This window comes from Chlamydotis macqueenii, chromosome 2, assembly GCF_036417535.1.
Source record: "Chlamydotis macqueenii isolate bChlMac1 chromosome 2, bChlMac1.mat, whole genome shotgun sequence".
Classification (NCBI taxonomy): domain Eukaryota; kingdom Metazoa; phylum Chordata; class Aves; order Otidiformes; family Otididae; genus Chlamydotis; species Chlamydotis macqueenii.
In genome coordinates, this window is record NC_141557.1 from 84,476,579 (window position 1) to 84,489,459 (window position 12,881).

Genomic DNA, 12,881 nt, shown 5'->3' on the forward strand with positions numbered 1-12,881 from the left:
CTATCTTTATTTGCAAGGCTTTTGCAATGTGGTGTGCCCACAGCACAGAGTTGAAAACTAAACTCTTTGTTTTAGTATGCTTCACGTGGGAAGCAACAGACTACTGGGATCCAAAGATTTCCGTTTATCATCAGAGTGAGCACAAATTCGGTAGGAAGTAATTTCAGGAAATGACTGACACCTCACTGTGCTTCATGATTGCAAATCTAGATGTCACTAGTGACTCTACACTGAATCAGAAACTGTTACCTTAGCAGAGTTTGTGCAGGGGACGCAAAGACTCGCATACAACAGTTACCTTGATACTGTTTTTAAACAAGAATCCGGGCATGGAGAAACCTTTCTTTTTATCTAGCAGCTCACTGAAAATGACAATCTGCTCAAACAGGAAGACCCGTCTCTCCTTGCAGCGTGGCAGAAGTCCAGTGTCCTGGTCTGTAACCAAGAATGTGTCCTGGAGCAGGAGCTTACCCTGGGCTACAATTTTACCCTAAACAGAGAGGCAAGCAGAAACACATTTAATGCAGTTTTAGATTTCTTTCCCCAATCAATCTTTTTGAGCAGATGCTGATGCCAAAATAGCTTTGAATATCTCCCAGTTTATGGCTGTTGCTGACCATTATATATTCATTTAACCTCTTATACATAAGACATTCTTGTGCCCTTTCTCAAAAAACAAATGTCATCAAGAAAAAAAAAAAAAAAATTCAATCCACTCTTTTCAATTCATCCTGCAGTTTGAAGCTTGTAACACTAAGGTTTTCGTTTCTCTGTTCTCAATAACTCCCACCATAACTCATATATTTTCCCAATGTCTTCCAGGGAGCTGGAAAGGGGAAGAATTCAAGTTCATACCTGCATCACAGAGCAGAAAGGGCTTTGCAAGTAGAACATACGATTATGGTCTGGCTGATGCATGCTGCTTCAACAGTTGATTTCCATCTCTTCTAGACTTAGCAAAACAAGAAGGGCTACAGCTGCCTCAAGTACTTTACTGACCTTAGCAACTACTCCTTCGCCCACACGAATGATGTCAAGTCTGCTCACCTGCTGATAACTGCTTACTTCACTATTTTGCAAGTCATTAGTCAATAAGGGAACTGTAATAACACCAGCGCTTCCTAGATTTTGCAGAAGAACTTACCTACAGTGACTGACACAACAGGTAAGTTTCCCAGGAAAAAGTCCTTAGCATGGCTAAGACTTGATTTTTCATTTACTGCTTTTTGCACCAGCTAACCAGATAGTAAAGGAGCACCCTACCTCATTTCTCCCCATAACATTAATGGTTAATTTCTAGAGAACCTGACAAAAACTCTAAGCAAAACCCCAGCCAACTTACATCAAATCCTTGCAGGCGGCCAACATTCATCATGTCGTTACACCGTTTTGGTACTATACACATGACCTCTACAGCTCTCTGTTCAAGACAAATAAAAAGTCAAAGCTTTATTTTCCAAATGAGCTGGCAGGATAAAATTTTGTTTCATTTGCTATGGTTGCTTTAGAACAGAAATGTGAAAAGTAAACACTTATAATCACATTCTCAAGAAGATCAGAAAAGGAAAGTGACTCTGTCAAAACAAGAGAAGTTCAGAGTAAAGAGCTTTCAAATCACTAATAAGAAAATGTCTCAAGTACCTCTAGTTCTGTTGTGTCAAGATTAGCTTTTTTAGAATATTTGAGGAAGTCCTGAAAAAGGAAAACAACAACAATATGAGTTCTTTTCTCATTAGTCAGCAAAGAGAAATCTTAGAAAAGCTGACTTTGCTATCCTCTGCCAGAGAATGACAGACTGCAGAAGACACATAGAAAAATTTTCTTGTTAAAGCTTCTTGCTGCGGTGCTTTCCCCCTCTTATTTTTTAAAATTTATTCACTATTGTGATTTAGCTCATAGAAGAACATGTATTAAAGCAATGACCTCTGTGATACAGAGGGTTGCTCTTCAGTCAGCATTTGTGTGATATTAAAATGGTTGCAGATGTAGATGGAAAAGTTGGGATGAGTCCCAACAATTCGTATCACATTTACATGTGAAAATAGTTGGGAGATCCCCTTCTCCCCTTCATATTGCATTGGTACAAATTCTAAACATTCCCATGTCACTGACTTGAGTTCATTTGGTCTTTAACTGTTAAAAGAAAAAGCAAAATTCTGCCCAAGTTATTTACTACATTTTTTATAACTACCTGAATATACTCAGAAAATAATCATATGACATTGCTTACAAATCTGGGTTCTGTTTGGGAGGAGGATGGAAAAGCATCAGCAATATTTAAAAAAGAAAACATATCTGCTAACATATACATCAAAGCATTAATCTCAACATCACCTTACCTTTAGTAACAGCTGATATTTCATAATTCTCTGCACAGGTTTTATTAGCAAGTCTGTGAGCTGAAGTCTGTGGCCCAGGCGTTGCTTCAGATCCTGAGGGTTACAAAACAAACACTTTTTGTTTGTTCAGTTAGAAACAACTTTGTTTTGTTGAGTTAGAAACACAGCAGGATACACCACTATTAATGGCTATCACAGCAGAAATTGGCAAAAGTCAGAGCAGAATCTAATCTTCAGTTAGCAAAAGCTACACTCCTTTGCCTTATCTGTATCAGCTTTGTTTCCAAAGTATTCCCCTCTCCAAGAATCTTCCATATCTTTTTTTTGGAAAGATTGTATAGTGCAGTGTAATTTTTCAGTCACAGGTCACATATAATCTAGTTTCAACAGCGGTCTTTTCTCATCCAAAACTGTCACTTCATGCATTAGGGCTAGTAAAGATGAGACTCTACTGATTAATTAGTATCTTACACCTAAACTTTAGTTTTGTTCCCCTACAGATTAATACATCTCTAAGAGCCTGTATCAGTCTTGAGAAATCAGAAAAGAAGTGGCAAGAAATTATAATTTAAAACAGTAACAGTGATATGTGCTGCCTTTTTTTTGGTTTTGTTTTGGGCAGCAGATCTGATAATGCTTATGACTTGTACACACCCTTCATCGTGCATATATCCTCTCTCAGGAACTTACCTCAAAAAATGTATCAATGTATTCTGAGACAATGTGCTCAGACTTTGGTTTGTTTTGGCAGTAAACTATGTACATGTGCAATCTTCTCTCCTGAAAGAACAAAGACACAGAATGATACATCATCAAGAAGAAAAAATTATGCCTGATTGAAACGGAGTATTATTATGAGAAGTACAGCTGTTCAAATGTATGAACTTAAAAAGGTCCTTTTGAGGAAAAGAAGTGGCTACATATGCAGAAATGACAGATCTGAAAACACATTTATTTGGGAATATCACGATGATTTTATTTTAGAAAGGCAACACAAGACAAAAAATTTACATAGTTATAAATACTCCTGAATAACAGTTGTTTAGAGATGATAGCTCAGCAAGGCCCACTATAAGTATGGAAATGGTTATCTTTTTCTTTTAGCAAAAGCAATGGTTAGAGCCTTTGAAAGACTGTATTTTTAATTTAATTTTATTAATCTGATTATTCTTCTAATATATTAGAATAATGACCTCCTCCTGTTTAGCTGTACAGAGCAGCCAGGAGAAACCTCTCAAGTATTTTAGCTGTCCTGTTGGAGTCTGAGTGGGACATAGGTGATATAGCCTGGAAATGGTGGCATTAGTATTTTTTAACTCTGATTCTGTATTTTGTGCCTCTGCAAGGCAACAAAGGAAAAAGAGAGAGCAGAACTTCAGTGTTTAAGATCCATTCTTCATTGCTAACCTTGCTGGTTAAGAAACACAGACATACTATATATGTCTATTACCTACTCCAAAATCTTTCTTATAATTTTGCTAGGATCGGTTTGCTGTTAGCAGCTTTGCTGCTCAGAGACTTATGGAGTACTGACCAGTGAAGACAATCAGAAAGCAAAAAAGGAAGAAATAAGATGGAGATTGAAAAGGACACAGAACGTAGTTTAAGAGTAGAAACGGAAACATCATGTTCTAGCTGACAGTCAGGGTTTTGCTCGAGAATGTTGTAACAGCATCACAGCTTGTAGTTGCATCTGGAGTGGAAAGGGTTACTTTCAAAGACAACCCAGTCCAAAGTTTCAAAGGCAACCAGTTCTGAACAACCTGATCTAGTTAGGGATGTCCCTGGTCCTTGCAGGGGGGTTGGACTAGATGACCTTTGAAGGTCCCTTCCAACCCTAACCATTCTATGATTCTATGATTCTAAATATACCAGGAGAAACTAAAACAGCAATCAGAAACAGGGAGAATTATTTCCTCCAGGTTTCCCATTTTACCAGTGCCAGAATTCTCCTCTCTCATGTCTTTTTTTTTTTTTATTTTATTGAAATCCCTCAGAAATGAAACAGCTCATTACTCATCATTAGTCCAGGAATCAGGCCTGGCTTCCAGTGTTACTGTTCCATTAATGTTTGGTTCTGTGCTTTTTTGTTACCCTAGTATGGACTTCAAACACAGACCGCAGGGAAAATCTGAAACCCATTAGATCTGCTTTAATCGAATCTGTCTTCAGTCTTTGCACACTCGTGCAAATGATCATATTCAGCAGGCAAGTTTCCCTTCTTGTGTGATTTAGAGTACCTTGAGACTTCATCTCAAACAGATACTAAATTGTATTTCTACACAAAGAGACACCAAAATGACTGACTAGTGGCATGTCTGGTGTGTCCTGAATTTTGATATCTATTTTCTAGGTAACTAGTTCATTCAATTTCCTTCTGAAGCGTTATAATATCCACATGTATCACACGGTCATTCCTTTTAATAAATAAATGAAAAGCGGAAAACCAGGGGCTTGCATAAAGCTATAAAGGGTACTGTGTTGGACTAAAATTAAACATCATGAATTTCTGTCACTCTCAGTGCCTTCCCCAAGTGAAGTGGGAGGAACCTCAACCACTACTGTGGTTCTCAGAATGGGAAAGGATACAGAATTCGAACACACTGAAACCAGAAAGAAGAATGAGCCTCTTTCCTGTTTTGGTTTCCTATGTTCCACAGTACTGCATGGATACCTGGCATTAGAAGGCAGGGATCATATGAAATGACAGTTCCCTTGCACAGAACTGGAACTGAATTGAGAAATGGGGCCCTCATTTACATTTCCTCTCCACAGGAATATACTGGGGACAAAAACCACAGCATTTACTTAGTCTGTTTATAAGCTTTTATAAGCTATTTCTCCACCTCTTACAGTGAAGAATATCTTACAGTACTTTCTTAACTGTGTTGTACCATAGATAAAGCCTTAATAATCAAATATATTGGTCAATAGCAGCAATAGGGGTTTGCCAGCGAAGACATTTGCACTTACATGCTTAACAAACAGGGATCCCAGCTTTTCTGGATCTTCAAGGCACTTCTCCAACTCTCCTAAAAAGAAGCTGAACATAAACAGGATAAGTACTTTTTTTCTGATAGTGCACACTATAGCAACAAGTAATTGCAAGGCAAACTGGTCTTATTGCCAGGTCCACTTTGGGACCCCTATCAGCAGCTTTGGATATTAACGTATGTCCAAAATGACAATGTTAACACTGTAATATATTAATACAGATTTCCAGAAGGACAGACTGAAACCATGCCAAGATGAAAAAATACTGGTGTTAATTAATAAAATTCTTTAATTTCATATATTTATCAAAACTTTTCTCCTTTCTTGTCTTAATGCCTGAAGTGGTCATATTGCCATGCTACCCCTAACAAATTTTGTAGACTGTATTCTTAGAGAAAACATTTTTATTAACAAAGCCTCAAACAATGTACCAACTTCTGTACGTAATACTATCCATACTATATTCTCCGTTGAAGCATTTGCTATATATAAGCAAATCTTCATACCAACATTTGTAAGCTGAATCTACAGTACCTACAACTCAAAGCACAAGACCAACTGTATTTACCTTGTATATGAATATTTAAGGCAAAAAAAATAATTTCTTAAAGTCACTCTAGTATTTTTTAGGTAGAATTGTTCAGCAGATGGTTTTCAATTTAATACATACTCTCTGTGCCAGTCATAAATCTGGTGAATGTTTCCAAATACAATCTTGTCTTTGCCTTTCATGTCATCGGGTACACCATCTTCCTTCATAAGTGCCATATAACCCTGCAACAGTCCAAGGAAACTTACTGTCAACATTTTAACTTTCAAAAAGTGAGTTGTCTTTTAATCTGCCTTTTCACAGAAGCTTTCCAAATTGGCCATGATGACAGCTTGCTTGGAACACAAAAACAAACCAAAGAACTGCTCTATTACATAGCATAACATAGACATAAAAATATCACAAATTGGCTTGAGGTTGTATACACAGCACTGCTCAGTGCTAGAAAGGCAAATTCACTCTAGCATGAACAAGCTCAAAGCATAGAGGAAACTTTCACAGCCCTTCTCCTTATTGTCTGAAACAGCCACAATGTTTTGCCAGGTAGGGCTATTACCAAGTATGAGTCAGAGCCACTGAACTGGCTTCTGCGCTCCTTTGCTCAGTGTTCCTTATTTCAGTCGCCCACACCAACCTGACACCAAAGTGCGCTGAGGAGGAACGCAGCTGCACTGCATATGGGACTGCACTGTATGGACTACTACTTGTGGTATGAGCAAATTAAACACCAAAAAAAAATTGAACATCAATTCTATTACAAGCATTCTGGCTGCAATGAAGTTCCTTTTACGTTTTCCTATAGTCTCATCTTCTCTTTTTTGGTGTGTACGTACACTTGTCTCACTGTGCAATTCTATCACACAGAGCTGGGAGTGTTTTTAAATTTTTTAACATTAATGCAACTCTTTTCCTTCTACTTTTTCCTAATACTTCTATTCCTAATTAGGCATGTTTGGTTTTAGTTTGCAAAGTTTATGTTTTGATGTCTAACATTTTCACCAGGAATTAGTTTGTTAGTTACAAAAATACATCTGCTCATAACCTTCTAATGCACCCTTTAAATACTGTAAAAAGATTATCACAATGCTGATGTTTCTTTCCCTCCTTCCCTTTAAAACACAGTTTAAAAATTGAACTTCATTAAGCTGAAATTCACTGTCATGCTCATTCCCTCTGCTCTTGTAAATGCATTTTGTTGGTACCTGAAGACTGAAGGGAGATGTGTGATGTTATCTCATTTTACAGAAGGGGAAACTAGGAAATCTAACAGAAGCCTAGCAGTAGGAGAGGAAGTAAGTCTTTCAAACCCAGGGTAGTTCCTCTACTTGCTGAGTTACAATGCTTTTTTAATTTAGTTGTGCTAAGGCAAGTGTAAGATCCTTCACACGGGTCAGGGCAATCCCAGGCACAAATACAGGCTAGGTGGAGAACAGACTGGGAGGAGGACTTGGGTGTGTTGGTGGATGAGAAGCTCAACATGAGCCAGCAATGTGTGTTTGCAGCCCAGAAAGCCAACCGCATCTTGGGCTGCATCAAAAGAAGCACGGCCAGCAGGTCTGCTCTGGTGAGACCCCACCTGGAGTACTGCATCCAGCTCTGGAGCCCCCAACATAAGAAGGACATGGACCTGTTGGAGAGGGTCCAGAGGAGGCCATGAAGATAATCAGAGGGCTGGAGCACCTCTCCTGTGAGGACAGGCAGAGAGAGTTGGGGCTGTTCAGCCTGGAGAAGAGAAGGCTCTGGGGAGACCTTATAGCAGCCTTCCAATACCTAAAGGGGGCCTACAAGAAAACAGGGACTTTTAACAAGGGTATGTAGTGATAGGACAAGGGGTAATAGCTTTAAACTGGAAGAGGGTAGGATTAGATTAGACATAAGGAAAAAATTTTTTACACTGAGGGTGGTAGAACACTGGAACATGTTGCCCAGACTGGTGGTGGATGCCCCATCCCTGAAAACATTCAAGGCCAGGTTGGATGAGGCTCTGAGCAACCTGATCGAGTTGAGCACGTCCCTGCTCCTTGCAGGGGGGTTGGACTAGATGACCTTTAAAGGTCCCTTCCAAACCAAACCACTCTATGATTCTAAAAACCATCTAGTCTAAGTTACTATTAGGCCAGAGGAAGGATCTTAAAAAATTACTAACTGCAGTCCTCAGAAGAACAATAAGGTGTACACAATAGCAGGGGGGGGGTGCGGGGGGAAAGGAATGAGATCTGATGCAATATTTCTAATATGTTAAAAGCCTGCAGGAGGGAAAACTCAGAATGCAAACATTCAAATTTTCAGTTTCTTCCTGCGTTTTGTTTTGAAAAAACTGTGAGGTTCAAGATACACAGCTGGTCAGTACCACATTAAATAGAAGAAAAAAAAAATTAAGACAATGAAAAATATTATACCTCAACTACGTAGCCCAAATCTCGTACATAATCTCGCTCTGTCTCCACTAATTCCTGTAAGACATAGCTACAATGGAAAGAAAACAGTGAACACATATTTAATTTTAAAAATGAACCATATTCTTAAAGAGGATTAATAGCATACAGCTTTTCACACATTTGCAGTCACATATGTTTGATAAGCAGAGTTGAAATGGAAGAATTAATGCACATTCTTTCTAAGCAAGATGCTGCTCTGACTTTGGAACTGGAGCAGGCTTACTTCTGTTTATTTAAAGTCAGATGTTTTCTTACATGTGTCATTAAAATTAAACATTTAACTATTGTTTAAAATAAAATGCTATCATGTCTCTGATCTGGAGACTCTTAAGTACAGGAACTGTTATTTCTACCAAGATACTTAAATAATTTTGAAACCAAGCATGTTTTTCTTCTATTATGGTAACAGCTTACTATTACATAAATAAATTAATAGTGGGGTGGAAGAGAACAAAGGGAATGACCAGTTTTTTCAAGTCTAATCACCCTCTACATATTTAAAGACCAGGATCTTCCCGCATAGCGGAGACTGACATGTGACAAAAGTCAAACACAGGTATAAGTATAAATTAAAAACCACAGGAAATTGAAACTGTGACTGTTTAAGAAATTCTTGTTTCTTTTCATAATGTGACTGCATGCTTGACATCTAACAAAAGTCCACCCCCTTCCACATTAGCAGCTTCTGCTGCCAGTTCAGAACACATGTTTTGAAAACACTTCATTTATCTCTTCAAAACATTGCCAAAAAAGAACTGAAAATGTGGTCTTACTGTCGTCTTTTTAAGGAGCTGGATTTCCTTTCTTCCATCTCATCTATGGGTGATGAGGAGGAGAGAAGGGAGTTATCGGAAGGGTTGAAGGATGGACTGCTGCTGTCACCTTGATCTACCAACAAGGAACTTGGACGGTCCTCCAGGGCCTGGGAAGGTGTTCAAGACAGACAGCAACAATAATTTATTCTCCCTTTATTGACAAAACACATTTACATGCAGCTGTATATGGGAACCTATCAGAGATCAATTTCTGCTATGTATCTTGGCAAAGGTACTCTCAAGCTTCCAGAAAATCAACCAACAACTTGGCTTTCCAGGACAGATAACCTAACCTTACAGGAGCACATTTGAGATATGTCGGTCTTTCCTTTACAGGAGAAGAAGGGAGTTCAGTTGGTTTAAGCAGAAAGAGATAAAAATCAGACTATCCTGCTCAAGATCTAACTACTTCTATGGGGGAAGCTACACAGATGTGTGCTTATGGCCAGGGATTGAAATTATATTTGTCATACTTTAGCTGTGGCATATGCAAGTTACTTTGAATAACAAACAGGACATCTTTAAAGGAGATTCTTTGGACGTTACATTTTTTATTACAAAAGAAGAGGCATTATTTGTCAGACATTTTGTCATATTAACTGGCCACTGAAGAAAATGACTTCTACTGTCAATGTTGCTTTTGAGCTTCATGACAGTTCAGATCCTAGGAGAGCCACTATCTCTTCTGCCAGATACACTGTCTCCCTTGTGTGGACTATGCAATCTTCTGTTTGTACAAAAGATGAAGAAGCCATGGGAGAAATAATACAAACAAGCTTCTATGAAGTATTTATTGGATTTCTTCAATTCAAGCCCATAACCTTGGATCAAGCTACAGTTATGTATCACTTTTTCCTTGAATGTGATACAGGGTTTAATGCAAGACACATTTACTTCACCAGGGTGGGGCTGAGCAGTAATCTTTTTTGTTTCTCTACAAAAAGTAAAAACCCAATAATGATATGACTGGCCCAAAAACCAGGAGAAGTTGACCCTTGGCTAAAATGGTGAAATGAGAACATCTCCCCAGGGACTATATGCATGGATCATTAAGTTATATCCACTGCTAGGCTGCCTGAAAGACACATGGACTGTCAAACTTTCCATTTACAAAAAGCTGCTTTGAATTTTGCCACAGATTACTTCTTATTCATCCTTCTGGTGCAACAGAAGTAAAAAGCAAAGTTAATACTTTAAGAGAGCGCAGAAATTATTTTATGCAGTAATGCAAGTGAAGTGTTAAGTCTTTCTGAATGAGGAAATATAAAACGGGAATTCAAATTTCTCATTCTGAAATTCAAAGCTACTTAAACTTAGAACAAGTCTGGGAATTTTCAACCTCTGACAATATGTGGCTTATATGTTGCAATTCTCTGCAGAGTTTTCACAGAGGCACTTCTACTAAGCCCAACAGGGTCTACTTTGCAAAAGCCAGACTTAAAGGTTCTGAGCAAAATACCAAATCACTGACAGACCTCCTGAGACCATATAGTGCAATCCCCCTGGCTCAAACAGGGTCAGCTAGAGCAGGTTCTCCAGGACCAGGTCAAGTTGGGTTTTGAATATGAAGGAGGGCCTTCCCGGTATTATCCATAATCCCTATTCTTCGTCAATAAGCAACTTCAGAAATACAGAAATGTATAAACATATAAACTTCGAAAAGCTGACACAAATTCTTTCTACTCAATTTGTTAGTAAACACTGCAAAGCAAAGAAGGAGTTGCTAACATACAAAACGATCCTCTTACTCTTTCACTTTATTTCTTCATTATCATGTTGCCTAAAAAGCAGCTAGATAACCCTCACAGAGATATTTATGCTATCTGCTTACTGTTGAACTCTGCAAAATTTTACATAAATTAAATCTCAGGGATTCTTCTCATAAAGATCTATCAGGCAAATCAGGGTAACCCTTGGTCTTAGCACTTAATTTACTAATAGGAAATTTTCTTTTCACTAATAGGAAATACATATTCTGTCTTTTCCTCCCCCTCATATTTATTAGTTTTTTACTTCTCTACACAGTCTTTTACCTATTCAGTAAGTAATTTCACATAGGAGGGTCTACAAAGCCACCTGCACACCAACCCAGAAAGTGACTTTTGTAGCATGCATCAAGTTTTACAAGTTAAAGGTGTATGCTCGGGATAGGCATGTAGCTTTTCTTTGAGTAGCAAGTTGGGACTTGAAGACACAACTTCTTTAAACACATGCATATGCCAGTCAGCCTCACCATTTTACTTTTGACGAGCTCTTCAATTGCACTGACTAGTTCTGCAGCACTGGGTGTCTCAGAGCTGGTTGGCCGCACCAGTAATCGAGAAGATGTCTGTGCAATGACACAAAGGAAGAAGAATCCTAGAGTTAGCCTGGTCCTTGTTCAAGGATCAAGAGACCGCCTTCACTTCTCTGTTAGACAAAGGTACCTGACAGTAACTGTCAGTGTAATAAAACACTAAGATCATCCCTTCCAACTTGGGCAACTGGAATTGGAAATTTTAAGTAACCCCCACAGAAGTTAAATGCTGAGATAAAAATTCCTGTTCCTACATGCAATGGAAGTCAAGGAAATATCCTTCATCTTGCTGATTATGATAATACCTGGCAAATAAAAATAAAAATCGCCTGAGCTGACCCAATGGAAAACAAAGAGTTTTTCAATGTATTTTATTGGGAGTTAAACAAAGCAACAACTGCAGAAAAGTAACAGGAACCAAGAAGACTTGAAATAAAGGAGGAAGCATCATTAAGCTAAGAAAAAAACTCAGGGGCTTTTACTTTTCTAAAGGAGCTGGGGTATACTGCCCAGATTCAGAGGGGAAATCGAGCTCACCATTCCTTGTGCCATCCATTTTCCCCAATGGTATGTGTAGAGCACAGAAGATCTCTGGTCTCATAAGCTATAAAATGCCAGTTTATAGATACAACTGAAGGTAAAAGGTGTTCACAGTAAAGGATTCTGGGAGAGGGCCATTAAATTTAGCCTCAGTAATTTGCAAACAGAGTTGTTTGCATATTACTTTTATCATTAAATAACTGGAAAGTGGAAACAGGGTGCAATATGAACCTTACTTCATATTACGAACAGCATAGTGGACATCATGCAGCACAGGGTAAGCTGTCCTGCAAATGTTTCCAACAAATTGGACAAAGAAATGGCTCAACACAAGAGGTTCTGCTCAAATCAAGCATGAGTGTAACAAGGCTCCCCATAAGTCAATATAAAAAAGAAAAAAAAAGAGTATATGATATACAGATTTTAAGTAGTTTGCCTTGTATTCACCTTATTTGGAAATGAAAACAGGGGTTGGGTAAGCAAAGGAAATACAGATAAATTTAAATGGAAAGATATGGGAACTGAGCCAAAGCAGAGACAGAACACAAGTCAACATAATGCTGCATCAGAGTTTACAAAAAGAGAAAACAAAAAGCAAAAATAATTAGTTCCATATTAACATAACTGATCTTGAAACTTTAATACTGCTTATCCAAAAATTAAATGCAAACAACTTGTAAACTGCCATCAAATGCAAATCCATGAAGTGTGCAATGATTCTACTGAATGGAAGAATGCATACTGTGCGGATGAGCTCTTAGGGGAGAAAATGGTCGTGTTATTTAGTGATACTAGACAAATCAGTATGGCCTAGCACATGATGTTTGCATGCACATCAAAATCCAAGCAATCTCACAGCTAGTGTGTCTTCTAGGCAACTGTATGCTCCTGACATCTGACTGTTGACCA

The 12,881-nt window shown here is 38.3% G+C and overlaps 1 protein-coding gene across 2 annotated transcripts in view; it reads right to left on the bottom strand.

Annotated features, from left to right (window-relative positions):
* TRIO (trio Rho guanine nucleotide exchange factor) overlaps positions 1-12,881 on the bottom strand; it is a 254,473-nt gene that overhangs the window by 17,341 nt on the left and 224,251 nt on the right. For both annotated transcript variants that reach the window (XM_086740366.1, XM_086740365.1), the window contains exons 37-46: positions 11,370-11,465; positions 9,095-9,243; positions 8,283-8,349; positions 6,004-6,107; positions 5,313-5,382; positions 3,030-3,119; positions 2,340-2,432; positions 1,642-1,692; positions 1,343-1,420; positions 299-490 (exon numbers count right to left, since the gene is read on the bottom strand). In XM_086740366.1, the coding sequence (XP_086596492.1) occupies positions 299-490; positions 1,343-1,420; positions 1,642-1,692; positions 2,340-2,432; positions 3,030-3,119; positions 5,313-5,382; positions 6,004-6,107; positions 8,283-8,349; positions 9,095-9,243; positions 11,370-11,465 (990 nt within the window). The remainder of the gene's footprint in view (positions 1-298; positions 491-1,342; positions 1,421-1,641; positions 1,693-2,339; positions 2,433-3,029; positions 3,120-5,312; positions 5,383-6,003; positions 6,108-8,282; positions 8,350-9,094; positions 9,244-11,369; positions 11,466-12,881) is intronic.